The sequence below is a fragment of the Martes martes genome (genome assembly GCF_963455335.1).
Source record: "Martes martes genome assembly, chromosome: 18".
Taxonomy (NCBI): domain Eukaryota; kingdom Metazoa; phylum Chordata; class Mammalia; order Carnivora; family Mustelidae; genus Martes; species Martes martes.
Genome location: NC_137906.1, coordinates 35091720 through 35110358, shown reverse-complemented (window position 1 = coordinate 35110358; position 18639 = coordinate 35091720). Strand labels below are relative to the sequence as shown.

At 45.2% G+C, this 18639-nt stretch overlaps 1 protein-coding gene across 16 annotated transcripts in view; it reads left to right on the top strand.

The window, feature by feature from the left end:
- Nucleotides 1–18639, top strand: part of RBFOX1 (RNA binding fox-1 homolog 1) — an 861682-nt gene that overhangs the window by 776228 nt on the left and 66815 nt on the right. For 13 of the 16 annotated variants that reach the window (XM_080830139.1, XM_080830147.1, XM_080830149.1 and 10 more), the window contains one exon: nucleotides 8339–8419. The exons of the other annotated variants lie outside the window; for them this stretch is intronic. In XM_080830139.1, coding sequence (XP_080686265.1) covers nucleotides 8339–8419 — 81 coding nt within the window. The remainder of the gene's footprint in view (nucleotides 1–8338; nucleotides 8420–18639) is intronic. 16 annotated transcript variants of the gene reach the window in all.

The following is an 18639-nucleotide window of genomic DNA, read 5'->3' as shown; positions in this document are numbered from 1 at the left end:
GTAAATGAACAAGTGTGCCTGTGTTCCAGTAACTCCTTATAGATACTGAAATTTGAATTTTATGTGATTTTTCACTTTGTCACCAAATATTAGTCTTCTATGGATTGTTCTTCGACCAGATAAAAATGTAAAAAACATTCTTAGATCACAGGCCATACAAAAAAAAAGTGATAGGCTGGATTTGGCCAAATGACTGTAGTTTGCCTACACCTGATTTGGAAGATTAGCCTTCAGAAAATGGGTCCCAGGGATCTGTTTGGTTTGATCTGAATTCAACACCATCACATTTCTATCTGTGTGACCTTGGGCAAGATTCCTAAACTCTGTCTCTGGATCCTCGTCTATTATAATAGCTGTGACGATAGTATCTGTCTTATAGGGTAAAGAATAGGGAGTAGTCCAAATTTAACGCCGAATGGTTTTGCTTGGTGCCTTTTGACTGATTAGTAAGCAATTTTTGGAATTGCTATGGTTGATGTGTTTAGTATCATATTGCGTCAACTGAATATTTTCTGTAAAAATCACTATTATTTGAAATTTGGGAGGCAGGAGAATAAGAATGGTTCAAGTAAGTCATGACACTTTTTTAGAACAGCAAATAATCAGGGAGAATGTTGTAGAGAGATTCTTTAGTATTCCTGCAACTTTTGGGGGATGGTCTGAAATTGTGTCAAAAAGAAAAGTGAAAAGGAAAAAAAAACCCACACAAGCATGTATTTCTCTCTAACTGTTATGAAAATCAAAACTTGCTTTATAAATTGTAATGAGAGATTATTTACACTCTATGCAGATTTACTTCAGGGCTCCTTTAAATATGGGAATCCCCTGGCACAATTAAAACATGATTTACTTTATAAGAATCAAATACACATCCAACATTTTTCTGCAACATCTGTGCCTCAGTGGAAATACCTCTGTATTGAAAGCTCGACCATAACCCTTCAGAGAGGCTCATCTTTCGGGCATGTGTAAAAGCATTAAGTATTAGCTGTGAAAATATTCTTACATGGATTAGCTCAACGCCAGTCCGTGTTCAAAAATGCGTAACCACAGAAAGCATCCACAACGCATGAGGGCTTTGGATAAATGTGTCCGTTGGAAGCAGAAACCTTCATGGGCAGGGAGTCGCACACGGCACCCTCCCAGACCTCTGTCTCACGCCTGTGCTGTCTGGCCCTCACGTAGTACAGTGCCTCACTGATCCTCAGGGCAGAACTCATTAGGAGGCAAGCGGGATAGGAGTCTGCTAGGGCCGCCATGACAGAGCACCATAGGCTGGGGCAGCTTATGCAACAGAAATGTATTTTCTTACAGATCTGGAGGCCAGAAGCCCAGGATCAAGGGGTCGGCAGGGTTGGTTCCTTTGGAGGCCTCTCTCCTTGACTGGTAGACAGCCGTCTTCTCCCTGAGTCCTCACACGGTCTTTCCTTGGTGTCTCTGTTGTCATTTACTCTTCTTAGAAGAACATCAGCCGCATGGTCTACCCCCATGGCCTAACTTTAACCTAATTACCTCTCTAAAGATCCTATCTCCAGATACAGACACATCCTGTGGGGGGGGGGGGGGTTAAGGACATCAGTGTATGCATGAATGTGGAGCGTATCCACTTCAGCCCCTAGCAGTGGGGCAGGAATGGATAGATAGGCTCTCTTTTGGGTGGGGAACCAAGAGTGGCTTTGCTAGGATTATGCTGCTGGTGATCTTCTGAACCTTCTTTACCGGCCCACCTCCAGAGACTTTGACAGAACAGTTAAGACTGGTAGTTACTCTTTGTGTTTGAACTGTTACAAACGGAGACAAAATTAGTCGATGCACAAAACAGCAACCATAAAAGTTCAGTAAGCTCTGCCTCTACATCAGAAATGCAGATTTCTGACCAGCTGAGTCACACTTTTTAGGGGGCAGAGCCTTTGAAGGCATCCCATTTCAGTGCTTCCCAGTGGATTCCTAAAGTCTCACAGGCCTTGAAAACCTCCAGTGCTAGGAAGGCAAGAACCCACAGCATTGAGGTTTGGGGGACCGGCTCTCCTCCGGTGTTTCTCAAAGTGTGGTTCCCTGATGACACGAAAGCTTGTTGAAAATGCACCTCCTCAGCTCCATCCCAGACCTCTGGAATCAGTCCAAAACTCTGGGAGTGGGACCTAGCATTCTGTGTTGAACAGATCCCCTAGGTGATATAGTTGATTATAAGAACCCCCAGGATATAGGTGATTATAAGAACCCCCTTCCTGAAAATACCATTCCTGTGAAGACTTCTGTAACCCAGCTTGTTCTCTCAATGATGACCAAAGTTTTCCTCATTTTATTCTAATTTAAAAATATATTTCAAAAATCATCCTGTAACAGTGGAAGCAGGAAAGAGTCATTGATAAAATGAGACGTGTTCTAGGAGCCTACGTAACTTTGTTTCTCACCCGGAATTTGCCTCTGACTGATGATCAAGCTTTTCGTAAACCACATCTTTGTTCTGTGCCATTTTTTCCCCATCTCTAAAGAGGGAGGGACTAATACTGTCTGACCCTTCTTATTAGGGAGGAACAAATGCATTGTAAAAATGTGCGGGGAAATACTGAATGAATTTTTTTTTTAAATAAAATGAAAGGACTCTTTTTCCTAGTGATTACTATTACTATGAAACTTTTTTTTTGTTATGACTGCAATGTGTAAGAGAATTATGGAATAGACATTTTGCCAGTCATAATAGCCATGTTTCATAAACACTGTGCCAAAATTACTTATAAATTTTATGGATCTCAGCAAGCAAAGAAAATAACCATAGGGTGTCAGATTTGGGGGTCGATGCGGACTCATTCCTTTGTTCCCTTTCTTGTGTATGTATTTGTTCCTGAATATACAAGCACTAAAAAAGATAGCGTTTCGTTCTTTTCAAGGGCACAGGGGGCTCAGCGGGCGTGCCCCAGAACCCACACAGTGTCTGGCACGTGACAGAGGCCAATACTCACTTGCCGAATGAACGGCAGCCCTCCCTCGCAGGCCACCTCTTCTTAGCTGAGCACTCATGACAGAGTAACTCTGTGACGGCCTCCTGCATTCATTCACCATCTGCCTGTGGGGTTTTTCCCCGAAGCCCTCTTTGCAGAGTCACCAGGCCTACTGACACTGGGAAAGCTGGACCCCAGCAACAGTCTCTGCTTGCGAGGGACTCGGGATCAGTACACAGATGCTTGAAGAGGCTCAGATAACACCTGACATTCCAGAACATTCCACAGCAGGGGTTCTCGAATCCCTGTTGGCTCTCAGAAAATTCATAAAGTGTGGTGGTTTTTCTTCCTGCCTTTAATTTTTTTACCCCCCCCATTTAGTAGCGATAAGAGCATTCTTCTCCTAGTATTCTAACTCATCTTCGTCTTGGAGCTAATGAAGTGAGTCAGCCACTCCCAGTTGCTAGGCGGTTGGGGTGTTTCTTTGACGTGTTTTGTTCCTTCTTTCTTTTTGTCTTTTCTTCTGTGTGTGTGTGTGTCCGTGTGTTCGTGTGTGTGTGTGTGTGTGTGTGTGTGTGTGGAATTCAGAAAATACAGGATGGGCCTAGTCATTCTCCCTGGGCTGGGTCGGAGTTCTGCCTCTTTGGTACTAAATGGAAGGGCAGACATTCAAAAGAGCCTCTCTGTTCTTCTTTCCCTCTTGTATTCTAACTTTATTTCTTGCAAGTGCAACATGGCTGCTTGTCCAAAACCCTCTGGTTCCTCTTGTCAGGCGCCCCTGCCTCTGAGCCGAGGTCTCTGGACCCAGGGGGTTGAACTCCTCTTGGATGAACCCCTCTTGGAGTTCATCTTATCCATGGGTAGACACTCATTCGATAGATTATCACACAACACAATTTAGAAAAGCAGAGGAAAGCAGCTGAATTTGGCAGGTGGGGGGCAAAGAGATCTGGTTTCTTGGAGAAGAAGCTGTAGCCGAGTCCAGAAGGGAAGTATCTGGGTTGGGGGAAGGGAGGATTCCAGGGAGAAGGATTACCCTTCATAAAGGCACAGGTGTGCAAATGCACCGTTGTTCCAGTTGGTTTGAGTCTAATTTCCTCACCTAAGTGTTGGCAGCAGAGTACAAAGTTTGGATGCTTCCTTTCCCCTTTCTGTGATAGGAATTACCCCTTTGAGGCTTCTCCCTGCCCCTCAAGGGGCCAGGAATGATCCCCAGAACTGTGGGGAGTCTCCAGTTAAGAAGAAAGGGTTGGGTTGCCCCATCAACACATGGACCTGGGCTCACCCTCTCACAGCTGGAAGATTTCCGATCCTGCCCGGGAATGGCCCCGTGGATATCGTGCCAGAATTTGGGATGCTGATGAGGGCGTGACAGACTTTGCAAAGGCTCTGATTATTCCGGAATGTGGTGTGCCACATGGAGGCAGCTCCTACCAGGCACGGATACGAGCTACTCAGATTCCATTTGGAGCTGCATGAGTCAACCTTAAAAGCACCAGAGAGGAGGAGGAGGAAGCAAGTGAATCCCATAGAGAGGGCTCCTAACTGGACGTTAGGCATGCACATCCCCAGCAATCAACACGGGGCAGAAGAAGGCACCCTCGAGAACAACTGGTTGGGCAAAGCACTATTTTTAGCCAAGAAAACAGGAAGAGGTCTTTAAAAACATAATTACTCGATTGCGTTTGTAAAACCTTCCGAGAGGTATTTTGTTAGGGGCTGGGAATAGATGAATCTGGTTTGGCTCTGACTCAAGAGACACTCATTGTGGCTAAGACCGATACGTAAATGAAAAGTTGCAGTAGAGTGTCACAAAGGATCTGCTAGGGAGATTTTTTTTTTTTTTTTTTAAAGTAGGCTCCATGCCCAGTGTGGCACTCAGCTCTGGGCTTGAACTCATGACTCTGAGATCAACCTGAGCCAGGACTGAGAGTTAAAGGCTTAACTGACTGAGTCACCGGGGCGAGCCTAGGGAATTTTTTTTTTTTTTTTAAGTGTGATGGGAGCATAGGGACTGGGAAAAGAGGCAACTTTTAAAAGACACAGTAGACATTGCAGCGGGGCCTTTCTTTAAAATTAAATCCCTTGAAATTCCCAGTATTCAATCCTATTTGACATAAGAAGGTCAATTTTATGGTTTAACCTAACAGTAGGAGCAGGAATGGCATGAAGGTTTCATCCTGTCCACCAGCTCTAATCAAACAGTAACAACTGCCTAGAAGCTGTGTTAAGAATGCTTCTGAGGATTCCAGGATAAAAAAGAAAGGACACTTGGAAATTGATGAATGACCAGTCTGTCCTGGCTACGGAATGGTGGCTAGCGGTATAAATTGAACACAGTTGCCATCTTTAAATTATAAAGAGGAAAGCCCCCTTCCCCCCTCCTCCCTCAAAATCCTGGATATTAGAGTAAAATTGCTTTATTAGCAAAGACACAAAAGTCTGAGAAGTATAGAATGCCTCCATAGTGGCGGACAGTTCATGCTAGCTGGAGGCAAATGGTCTATGTTGGGGGGATGGGGTGTCGATAGAAAACACAATGCAAGGGACTCATTAGAAAGCTGCATCACAAGGTGCCTCGAATGACCTTCTAAATGCTCCTTATGCTGCTGTTCCTACCCTATTATCTATTTGACTGACTTCTTTAAACAAACACACATGACTCACCCCTGCCCAAAAAATGCTTGGAGGTTACAGTGTTCTCCTCTGCCTCTTTGTTTCTGTTTAATTCAAAGCTTTCTCTTAAGGAAAGGTCACAAAGTACTAAGAGAACATACAATAAGTACTTTGCAAATTAAATTAAAGAATGTTTTTTAGGTAAAATAAAAAGCAAGTCCTGTGACAGTATAGATTTTGTTTTACAAAGGTCAGAATTATTGCATAAAGAATTTTTTTTCCCCCACTACCAAGAGGGCTTCCAAAGAAGTTATTTCAATGCAGTTTCTCAGGATCTACAGCATAAGAGCATTAGGAAAGCTTCATTATGCCCTGCCAGGATTTAGCTTCCTAGAGGGAATCTGTGTTGTGTCCCAATGGGATTCTCTAAATTGCACTGAGAGTGTTGAAAATTGACCCCAAGGTTTTAACTGCACAATACCGAAATGTCCTTCTGGATGTATTTTTGCTACAACTATGCCATTTTTCTTTTGAAACCAAGGTACCCCCAAGAAACCATTTTAAAAGTGGTTTCGATCCAGGGGTGGACATGAGAGACCCACTGAGTTTTCTCACGGGTCCCACCCTAGAAGATGCTGATTTGACAGCTCTCTGTGTATCCTATAGAAATGTTCATTTCTGTCTAAAGTTGTGGCAGTGAGCGAGAACCTGGGTATGAATGGCCTTTGCAAAGTCAGGCGAAGTACTTGTTGATAAGCAGAGTGGGTGTCGGGGCATGTCCGTGGGGCGGGTGTGCCACTCCTGTTGGTTGATTTCAGACCCCACACCCCCGTGGGCTGGTGTTCCATTTGTTTGCTGTTAATTACCAAACTATGCCAGTTTCTTGCCAAAACAGGAAGTACTTACCAAGAAGAAATTAGACCATGTAAAGTCCCATCTTATATATTGGGATAAACTTTTTAAATAAAATAGAAGAAAGAAACATCCATGTAGCAAAGGCTGATCGTGACTCAGACCCAACCAGACTGAATACATTTACCACCAAGGGAAGGTCAGTCAGTTTTACTCTTATATCCATGCTTTTGTGGGGGCTCTTCTCCAGCTAGAAATGCAGGATACCAGGGTAAATGTGAGAAGGACCAGGGGACATTCCTTCAGATAGAACTTCTGTCCATGGGCTGCTTCTCCATGTCAACGAATGGATGGGGGTGGCTGACTTGGTGACAGAGGGGCCACTTAGGGATTTTCATGCATCTTTGCTTTACCTGGAAATAATGTACAAAATCCAGGGAAACACAGGGAGCAGAGGGCAGAAAAGGCATCTGCAGAAACCTTCTCAGCCCCCTCATAGGGCCCATCTATTCCGGCTCTGTCCTGAAGGAGGGGGAGCGGTGGTCATGGGGACCACCTCTGGAACTCTTTGGTTTTTTAGTTCAGGAAAGATGGCTATCTTTTCATGGTTCACATGGCAATCCCTCTCTGTTTGGCAGAACCCCACTCACTCTGCAAGTTCCTCCTAAGCTTCTGTTGACCTTGGGAAAGCTCCTACAGGGCTGTAGAACCCCTTAGCGAGCCCTAGAGCAGGTCTCCAGAGATGTGTGTGAGCTCCGAAGATGTGGGTGAGGTCTCCAATGATGCGGGCAGGCTTCTTCTCATGGGGGGGAGCTTTCCAGTTGTGGTGATGACCGGAGACTCCAAAACCCAAAACCAAATGGAAACAAGTGAACGGAAGCCACAGGGAACACAGTTCCATCATCAGTAATGGGCTGACAACTCCTCAGAAGTCTCTCTCAGTCTTTTCAAAGTCTGAGTGTGAGCTTTGTGGCAATGGGAGAGAGAATTGATACCCTGCGGATTCCTGACCCTGCTCACCCTTGGAGTGGGCGGTGGTTCAAAACACATCACAGACTGAGGGCATATCTCAGGATTCCACTGCTCCTCTCCGCTGTAAAATTCCATTGTGCCAGGATAAGCCCGGTGCCCTTTGCTTTAAATCAGGCCGAGGACAGTCAGATCTGCAGTGCAGGCTTGCTTGGTGAGGCAGCCTCTACAGCTGGAAAGCTGAGAGCTTTCGGGAAGAAATGAGATACACAGAAGCCAAAGATGGTCTCACCCCAAGCCCAGTGTGGGTCTGGGGTGGGTCACATGGAGGGTGAAAGTTGCATTCATTTCTTCCCCGCCGCACTTCTGTTCTTCCCCTGAAGAACTGATTCAGACAGTCTAAAGTGGGGGGGGGTGGTCAGGGGAGGAAAAGTTTTCTCCAAACATAGCAGTTCACGTGCTTCCCCTTTACGGAGCGATGACTACGTGCCAGCCCCTGCCCCAGGCACATGTCTAGCCATACGATCCCCAACCCTCCCTGGAGGTAGGTATATTCACCCCATTTTCCAGATGGGACTCCCGAGGCACAGAGAGGTACAGTGACTTACCAAGATCACACAGCTAAGTGGCTTCGAGCCAAGCTTGTCACCTAGTTCAAGCCCCCTTTGGCGTATGCCATGCTGCCACCATCACTGATCTGAAACTGGGTCCTGGGGTGGCCAGGTTCCCACTACGGGAACCCCAGGTGACAAGGTGTGACCCGTGCTTGAAGGGCCAGAGGGCGGGCTCCCGACTCCCTTCGGCTAAGCCAGGGGGTTGCCCCGGGTGTCCCCGCCACATGCACGGGGATGTGGCTGTGTTTTCATTTATCTGCCTTTCTTGTTTGCGTTGCCGCGATCTCTCAGGTGTAGTGTGCCTGTTCCCAAACCAGATACCAGCTCTCTCTCTCTCTTTCGTAGGCACGGTGCTGCTGTGCCAGGCAAACCAGGAGGGATCTTCCATGTACAGTGCCCCCAGTTCACTTGTATATACTTCCGCAAGTAAGCCCGCTGTCGTGGCTCTCTCTTTGTTTTGTGACATAAATCTGAGTCCAATCACCTTCCCTGCCATGTAAGTTCTCCTCCTCCCCTCCCTCTCTGCTGTACCCTCCCTGTGGCTCCCCGCAAGATGAGGTTGGTTCTCATAAGCATGTCTCTGTGTTCCCTGTCACCTTAGCATCGAACCCCTTTGCTCATTACGTCTGAACGCTCACTCCCCAGATGTCCCCGTCATCCTTTGTTAAGACCCAGCAGGATCGGGTCCAATGGATGGGACCTGGGGCATTGGTCTGGGGGTTGGCGCGTGGCGGGGAGGGGTGTGGAGCTAAAGCTCACTGCCTGCCTTCTATCACAGCCTTGCAAATTAACATGAAAATAATTGATTGAACACACACAGGCCATCCAAGTGGCCCCCCCACGTGACAAAAGGTGCTTGGGCACCATTTTCTCACAGTGGAAAATAACGACTTGTTTGCAAGCCAGTTCTGCCCTTTGCTATGTGATTTCAGGGAGCAGGAGGAGGCAAGAGAAGAATGTGGTTCTCCCCCGTTTAACTGGGTGGGGGAACAACGAGAAAAGGCACTTTGGTAGATAAGAACATAGTCATCAAATGCAAGGGGGAGAAGACCAGAAATAAATACGGAAGACAGACCACAGTGTTGACATGGGGAAACCAAGGATTTCTCTGCCTGGGATGGATGCTCCGGGGTGGAAAATGCCCCACCCCGACCCCAGTTCCCAGAACGGGTCGAACAGTTACGGTTCTCTTGGATTCCATCATGGTACCCCTAGCTGGGCTGCCCCTCCTCAGAAAGACCCCCAGCCACCGCTGAGAACTTCTTATCTGTTTCATAGGCTGTAAAACACGACCCTATGAAATCCCCATAACTATGAAACTGGTTCTCATTGGGATCCGTGCTCAGCAGTGAGTGTGGGGATGAGGGAAGGAGGGCTGCTGGAGACCAGCTTAGAGAAGGGGTGGGGGGTGACGGAAAGCAGCAGTAATGGGGATGTGATGAGGTGGAGGATGAGAGACAGAGGGGACTCCTCGCTGAAGGCCAAGATCAAGCATCTCAATTCCCAAAGGCTCAGAAAAACCAAACTCTTTGCTGGGGGGCACAGGGTAGAAGCAGTCACCAGAAACCAAAAACATGACTCTGAGAGTCCCAAGAGTTTCTGAAGGTACCAGGTTATGGGGGTACCCTGGTGTTCCTCCCAACCAGCATAGCACCTTCAAGAGCAAGTTGAGCATGCATTCAGTGCAGCACATCTTCCTGTGCCCTGAGAAGCCAGCATCCAGCCATACTGGCAAGAAGTTGTTCTTTCTAAATGTATGGCCGTTGCCTCCTTTGGGCGGTGTAAATGTGTGTGCATGTAGCTCGTAGAATTAGGAGGCTAGTACGCATTTCCACATGCTCAACCTTGTTTCATCCTCAAAATCTGCACCAGGTAGGTATTATAATGTTTGCTTTACAGCAGAGGAATGGAGGGGTTACTGAGGAGGAGTGATAACCCAGGATCCCACAGCCACGATATGGTAGATTTGGTTTTTGAACCTGGGAAGTTATTCAAAGATGGACTGCCTTTCTGGCTTCGTTTGACCCTAAATATCCTTGTCATTCCCTTGTCTCTCTCCTCTACCTTCTCTATCAATGGTATTTTCTAAAGGAGCATTGGCAATCCAAAATTTGACCACAGTTGAGTTCCAGAGGGTTATTTTGTTTTATTCTGTGACGTCTTTGTCCTAGAGAACTGTCTAAGATGAAATGTTCCGTATCTGCGCTGTCCAGTATGTGGGCTCCTGGGACAGAGGCACTGCCTTTTTTATTTAATTTAATGTTAATTAATGTTACTCTGATTAGCCACGTGGGGCTAGTGGCTACCATATTGGAAAGCATGGCTCTCAAGGATCATATGAAATATACATTTCTATTTCAGTTCTCTGTTCAAATTAATTCCAAAAAAGGGCGGGTTTGAATCAGTATAACCATTCTAAGGCAGCTTTGGGGGAAGTGTGTATTATCAATATGAAATGTGGGAATCTATCACAAATTCTTCATATTAAAATAGGGGAAGCATCCAGAGGCAACAAAGTCATTCAAAGCAGGCGCCAGCAAAGTACAGCCCAGGGGCCAAATCCAGCCCACAGCCTGTTTTTGTAAAGCTTGTGAGCTAAAAATGGGTCTTAGGTTCTTTGAAGGGTTGTAGAAACAAAACAAGAACTAAAGACAACATATGACAGTAACAGAGGTGGCCTGCAAAGCCAAAAATATTGTCATTCCAGCGCTTTACAGAAAAAGTGTGTTGATCGCAGATATAAAGGGTCTGTTTTATTATTGAAAATCCAAAATGACAATATCACTTCACTGTTTATACATTTTTTTCCTGAATTTAAAAGGGAAAATTTATAACAATTATAGAAACTGTATAATGTGTGTCCAACACCCTTCATTTTTAAATTGCACAATCAATCATAGTACCTACACATTTTTCATCCCATTATTTCCACTGATTATCATGTCATGGCACTTTATGAAAATATGTTGAGGGCCTCATAATATTCTATCGTTTCACAATATTACATTTTAATCAGCATCCCCCCCCGACTGTTGGTGGGAATTTTTCAGAAATCTTACAGAACTGTCCTTCTGTATAGTAGTATTAAAGGAAACAACAATGAATAGTTAATTTTCCTACCCCATCACAAAACAAAACAAAAACCTAGATTCTTCCAATAAGAATCTTCATGTGTTGATCCCGTAAGCAATGGTGTCCGGACAAGCTCAGTGAGTGTTTTGTAAGGAAAGCCAATGCTGAGCCTTCTCCTTCCTCACCTGGGTGGCCAAAGGAACTGTCGATCACTTCCATCTCGAGGCAACAATGCCAGGTGTGAAGATGATCCATTCCTCCCTGAGATACATTGCTGAGGTTTTCTGCTTTAGTTGTCCAAGTGAGCAATACCTTTTGAGGCTGGGCTGTTTGCCATTAACTGGCTTCTTGGTTTTTTGGTGTGGTTTTTTTTTTTTTTTTTATGTTAAGTTAGCTAACACACAGCACCTCATTAGTTTTTGATGTAATGTTCAGTGATTCATTAGTTGCTTATAACACCCAGTGCCCATCACCATACATGCCCTCCTTCATACCCATCCCCTGCTTAGCCCTTCCCTTGACCACACGCTCTTCGGGAATGCTTAGGTTGTTTCCCAGAGTCCAGAGCCTCTCATGGTCTGTCTCCCTCTCTGATTTCTTCCCACTCATTTTTCCCTCCCTCCTCCTGTGGTCTTCCTCCCTTATGTTCCGCATGAGTGCAACCATGTGATGATTGTCTCTGCTTGACTGACTTCACTCAGCATAATCCCCTCCAGTTCCATCCATGTTGATGCCAATGGTGGGTAATCATCCTTCTGATGGCTGAGTAACATTCCGTTGTATGTATGGACCACATCTTCTTTATCCATTCGTCTGTGGAAGGACATCTCGGGTCTTTCCACAGTTTGGCTATTGTGGACATTGCTGCTATGAACATTAGGGAGCACGTGCCCCTCCTTTTCACTACATCTGTATCTTTGGGATTAACACCTAGTAATGCAATCGTTGGGTCGTAGGGTTAGCTGCCTTCTTTGTAGGTTTTCTCTTCCAGATTAAGGTACATGTTCCAGTACAAAGTCATATGTTCTAGAAACAATCCTGCCCTCATGTAGAGGGTCATTTTTGCTTGGTATCTCTCTCTCTTTTCTTTCTGTCATACACATGCACACACATGCACACACACACACACACACACACACACTGGGGCACACACATGGCCACCAAGTTTCATCTCCTCTCTGAGCATGACAGACACATGGCTGAAAGCCACCTCTCTTGTCCCTGAGGTCTGAATGGTGTGGCCTCTTTGCTAAGAATCTAGCTTTCTACCCAAAAGCTGAGGATCCCTTACTTCTCAGCAATCCTGTAGGATGCACCTGCTTTTTAACATGAAAATGTATGTATTTTTCATGGTTATCTACTAGTTGTACTCCTGAAGAAAGGTGTGCGTAAATTACACTTTTGTAAATCGGATCTTATGTGTTTACTGACTTCCAGGATTACTCCTGAGTTTGTGTTGGGTTTTTTTTTTTTTTCCCCCCATGGATCTTTAACTGGCCTTAGGTGTTTTAGACTTAAATTGCCCTTCTGCCTAGCCAAATAGCTAATCATTCTGTAAATAACACCCTTGTATGCAGTAGGGGAGATGGGTTTTAAAGGAACCCTGCTGGATTCCTCTGTAATGAAAATAATTCCTACTTGAGGTTATCTATTTTTCAAGATGCACTTTTACATAATGGGTTCCCCCCCCCACTTAAGTGAATCATGCTAATAATATGACCGAGGACACAAAAGCATTAAGAGGAAGATTTCCACTCACAGCTCCATGTCAGTACAATGTAATCCTACAGATTCTCCCATGTCTCTGCAATTGGCCTGTTTTTCTCCATCATCCAGACCTTTATTCCAGTGTGAAACCCCAATTCAACTTGTGTCACGAGACATCACATATCCTCTCACATGTCCCAATGAACAACACTAACATCCAGAGCGTGAAGTGGGCCTGCCTGCTTTTCAGCAGACAAATGAAGTCAAAGCAAAACTCCAGAGAATTAGGCAAGATCACCTTATGCCAGAATGGAAAACATGTACAATTCATAATTTTGTCTTAGGAACGTTAACTTTTCATCAACGAAACAAATTAGAGTAATTACATGAACTACTTTGTTAGTTTTGAAATAATTTTAATTAGTTTAAGAGCATCATGTTTGCTTTGAAGAGCCCATATCTAACCCCTTAATGGAGGGATTTGGTAAAGGCTGGGGCAGAGCTGGTGGGCTAGCTCACTGCCTTCTCCTTCCCGGGCTCAGTGATGGAGGCTCCTCCCATCTGGCGGAAAGGCACCTGCTTTAGTGTGAGTGCTATCTGCATACAGTGCATGCTCACTATCTAAAAACTCCAGCTGGAACTAGGAATGGAAAGAACATGTCAACTTTCTTCCAAATGAAAACAGTACCTCCATTTTTTTATTAGTTGAAATACCAAGAGGTCAATCCACAGTTCCATGAATGGCAAAGTCACTTCCCCTTTTTTTTTTTTTTAAGATTTTATTCATTTATTTGACAGACAGAGACACAGCAAGAGAGGGAACACAAGCAGGGGGAGTGGCAGAGGGAGAAGCAGGCTTCCCGCCGAGCAGGGAGCCTGATTTCTAATTTGGATTTGCTAAAGCCAGCTCTCACTCATCCTTATTTCCACGTGAAGTAGATGCTTCTAAAAGCAGGTCGATGTTACCCGCTGAATTCTGTTTTCTTTAATTTATGAATGGACTTTAAATTACAAATTTAACATGTGCTTCCTGGAATTAGAGAAGCATGCAAATAAACACAGACACACACACCTTTAAACAGACACCTTTAAAGTTACCCATACTGACTGCCTGTGAAGTATCTTTCCACATTTTCTCATAATAATGCAAAGAAGGACATACACACGTAAAATGGGGGTATTAGTCATTTGATTGTATACGGAGGGGTGTGTTACACACATGTATTATGCACACGTTACACGTATTAATCGTATTTCGTTTCACTTGATAGCAGATTTGGGCTCCCTCCCATTCAGCCGTCTGGGTATTTTCACGCTGTCCCATGGTGTGGATGCTCCTACAGCCCTTCCCGGTCCACACTCATTCAAACTACCTTCTTTTTGCCTGCAGCAAATACCTTTACGTATACCCCGACATACCAGTGCCTCAAATCCCCCATCTAACTTCCCAAACACGGGATTGGTGATTCCATCCCGACATCCTTGCCAGCACCTTTGTATTCTGCTCTTTCTTAATTTTGAAAATCGGATGGGTGAAGCAGAGCCTCTCAGTTCCCTCTCCTCTGCATTTGCCTTCCTCCTAGCGACGAGCATGAGATTCGCTACTTTAATCGGCCTGTGAATATTACCTCTTATGGATTTCCAGGACACATCTGCCCATTTCTCTTTGGTGTTTTTCTGATTTTATTTAAATTCAATTAGCTAACATATAGTAGTACCTATTTAGTTTCAGATGTATTGCTTAGTAATTCATCAGTTGTGTATCACACCCAGTGCTCATCACATCACGTGCCCTCCTTCATGCCCATCCCCCAATTACCCCATCCCCCCCCTCACTTCCCCTCCAGCAACCCTCAGTTTGTTGCCCAGAGTTAAGAGTCTCCCATGGTTTTTCTCCTCTCTGATGACTTCCCATTCAGTTTCCCCCCCTTCCCCTAGGATCCTCTGCACTGATCCTTATTTTATTTTTAATTCAGATTGAGAGAGAACCGTTCATTAGGGGGAATAACATGCAAAGAGCATAGATGTTGTAAATATTCCCTATTTGGGGCCTTTGATCTTGCTTACGTTCCAGCGTACATTTTTAAATACGCAGGCAAATATATTTGTCTTTTCTCTCGTTACAGCTTTAGACGCCACTTTAGGTCACAAGATCCCTGCCAGGAGCAAGTATTCCCTAGCGTTCTATTATTTTTCTAGGGCTGCCATAAAAAATACCATAGATGGGGGGTGCTGCTTAGACAACAGAAATTTATTTTCTCTCCCTTCTGGAGGCTGAAAGTCTGAGATCAGGGTCCTAGCATGGTCGGTTCTGATGAGGGCTTTTTTCCTGGCTCATAGATGGTTGCCTTCTCACAACATCCTTACATGGCAGAGAAAGCAAGCCCTTGGGTGTCTGTTCCTATAAGGACACCAATCCCTTCATGACTTACCTCAACCTAATTACCTCCCGAAGACCTCATTCCTAAACATCACCACCCTGAGAGTCAGGGGATCAACATGTAATTGTGGGGGGCAGGCTACTTTTCAGTCCATGGCGAGTGCCTTGGCACAAAGGTACCAGTTTTGTCAACAGGCAAAAAAAGCATTTTCCAGCAGAAATATGTACATGGTTTCATGTGCTTATCAACGCAAGCAAGTGTATTCTCCCACAGTTAACAGAAGCTGCAGATGAACTTGAGATCCACGTGAGGACAAGTCCTAACGTAAAAGGAAGATGATTGTTAATTCCCCCTGAAATGTTCATTCCTGACCACGGGGGCTGGGGGTGTGGGGAGATCTGATATCACAGGCTCAGGATGCTAAAGGTTATCAAAATGCAGAATCACTTCCTCATTTATTCACTTTTATGAAACTCAAGGGCGAGCAGTGGTGGCATGGTTTTAATTGATGTATTGATTGCAGGTTTTATGGAAGTAATTGTGTGGAATTCATAAAACAATGATTTAAGTGGCAGAAACATACATAAATCAGGCCTGCACTGTTCTACTTTTAGGTAATTGATAGAACTTCCTTTGGTGTCTGTAATTAAGGTAGCAGCCTAAATTAATTTATGGCTTCCTCTCTCTTCTGCCCAATACAGAAAGTGTCAGTAGACTGAGTTCAGTTGATAGAAAGTGCACGTACAGGTCACTGTGTTACTGACACACTTTGCCAAAGTGTGTCATGTCTTCTCTCTCTCCCTCCAGTATCTCAGAGCTCCACGTGGCTCTGAGAAGGCCTTTTCTAATATTTTCTGGAGGAATCACTTAAAAGAAGGATAATCAAAGCCGGGATGAGGGTCAGGCGAGAGAGAGAGTCACCTTGGACAAAACCTTAAGAGGTTCCAAAAACTCTTGGTAGTCGAGAAAAATAATATTCTAATGCGGTATTTAAAAAAAATCGAAATTAATGGGAAAAAATTGACAGTGAACAAAATAGCAAAATTTTCATTAACACAGGACGAGTATTACTAATTTTTTTTACCTTAGGGGGCGATATGCTCAACATAGCCCTTCTTTGCTTAAAGTTTGAGAGTCTGTTCATCATGAACTTTTTTAATAATAATTTTAAGTTTTTAAAACATTACAGTGAAGTATGATTTATCCTGATTACTGGGGGGTTTTTGGTGCCACCTCCTCTTAAATTTGGCACCCAGGGTGAGTGCTTAACTGGTCCTACGTTAGCCCAGCCCCAAAATAAAAAAAATAATAGTAACAATACTAATATTAACTCATGGTTATTGAGCCTTTACTTTGTGACGGGCATTCCGCTAAGCCCTTCACATGAACTTTCTGCTTTAATCTTCACAAGAAAAGTGTAAAATATGATTATGCCCCTTTTTGCTTCAGAAAATTTAGGATTAGAAGGATTAAGAAATGTGTCCAAGGTGACCCAGCCAGATTGATTTAGAACCCAGCCTAACTCAATCCCAGGCCTCCTGTCTTCACTAGTCTCTAAATGTATCCACCGGCAGCCACGTGCTCTGCTCCTGGAAATGTCCAAGCAGGGAGGGGTCAAGTGCAGCTTCTAGGCAGCCATCCAGCCTCTGCATTCAGGCCAGCATTGTGCTTTCTTCTTCTCATCCCCGGATCGCTGGAGAAGCGGTTCTTCCGTGTCTGATCTGCCCGGTCAGGGATTGGCAAAATAGTTCTTTAAAAGTCCAGAGAGTAAATATTTCCAGCCTTGTGGGCCATCTGGTTCCTGTTGGCAACTACTCAAACTCTGTCGCTAGCTTGAAAGTAGCCACAGACACTGCAGAATTGAACAGGTGTGACTGTGCTTCCAATAACACTTTATGGACCAAAACAGTCTGCGGGCCAGATGCGGCCCGAGGGCGGTAGTTTCCAGACCCCTTCGCTAGGCTGGCATTCTTCTCTGGAAGGGCCGGACTCCAGACAGCTGGCTACGATGGGGAGGAGATCAAGAGGGACCTTCTTTTCAATGTGCGCCTTCATGGGTCTTTTGTACTTTGTGCCCTTTTATCACATTTCAAAACCGGTAATGGATGGTAGGCACGTCAAAAGATAACCTTCTCTCAGTACTGATCAAAGTAAGATAGATACATGAATTCGATCTAAATAGGGTGGCTTGGCTGAGTTTTGCCCTCCTAGCGAACACCAAACAAGTGTGGAGTTGGGGGTATCATTTTGGTGCTATTGGCTTTCTCCAAGACCGGCCCCAGCTCCCCTGGGATGAGTGGTGAGACGCCATTAGCGTACTGATGATGCCTTTTGTTTGCCTGGGCTGATTCTGGCTTCTCTGGCAATTTCCAATCATGCTGGTCTCGGAGGGCCTCCAGAGTGGATCTTTCTCATCAGGAACCCCTGTCTTGCTCCCTCTCAGTCTGTGGCTCAGCGCTGTGGTGACAACAGACCTGCATCCTCTATGTCATCATCTCGGAAATAAACTCCTCCCATTCTTGGCTCATTTTATCAGTCCTTTGATGGGGAACCCATTTCTATCAAGTTGTTTCTATATGCCAGGTGCTTTCCATGTAACGTAAGTACTTCATGAGCAAGGTGTCCTCTCTCTAAGAATTTTTTTATTTAAATTCAGTTTAATTAAGCAAGGTGTCCGTAAGTCAGATTCTGTAGTGTCACGATCTCATGGGCAAGACAGATGATGGATACGTGATGCTAATGCCTCCGTACTACAAACAAATTACTCATGTCGATATTTGGGGGCGGTACCCGACAGGAGGCTTGCCTTCTGTTAACACAGCATTTTGTTTTTTTTTTTTTTTTTTTAATTTATTTGACAGATCACAAGTAGGCAGAGAGGCAGGCAGAGAGAGAGGAGGAAGCAGGCTCTCTGCTGAGCAGAGAGCCCGATGCGGGGCTCGATCCCAGGACCCTGGGATCATGACCTGAGCCGAAGGCAGAGGTTTTAACCCACTGAGCCACCCAGGTGCCCTAACACGGCGTTTTGAATGCCTCTTGGTAACTCAGCTAAATAGTGACGTTCTCACCATCCTCCCGCATTATCCGTAGACGCACTTGGCCACTGAACTCCTATTTGCGTCACTGAACCCGCACACAGGGAGATTTTGAGACATCGACTGTGCCATGCTCTGCCTGTCACCTCACAGCACACGCTCAATCTAATGCCCAGCGACTGCTCACAGCTGGACACAGCTATGCAGCTACCCCCCCACCCCGCTCCCCAAACCCCCGTGCCATTCTGTCTCCATCGCCGAAGCACCATCTCTCTGCCCAGTACCGCCACCGGCCCCGCTTTCCCACAGCGTGGCACAGCATGCCGATTTGTGAGCAGCCAGTTTTTAAGAGTTTTGTACTCACTCCTGTGTTAACACATCTCACCCAGACTTCTCGAACAGCTTCTTGAACAGGCTTGGTTGTATTTTCAATCCATGCCCCACCATTGCC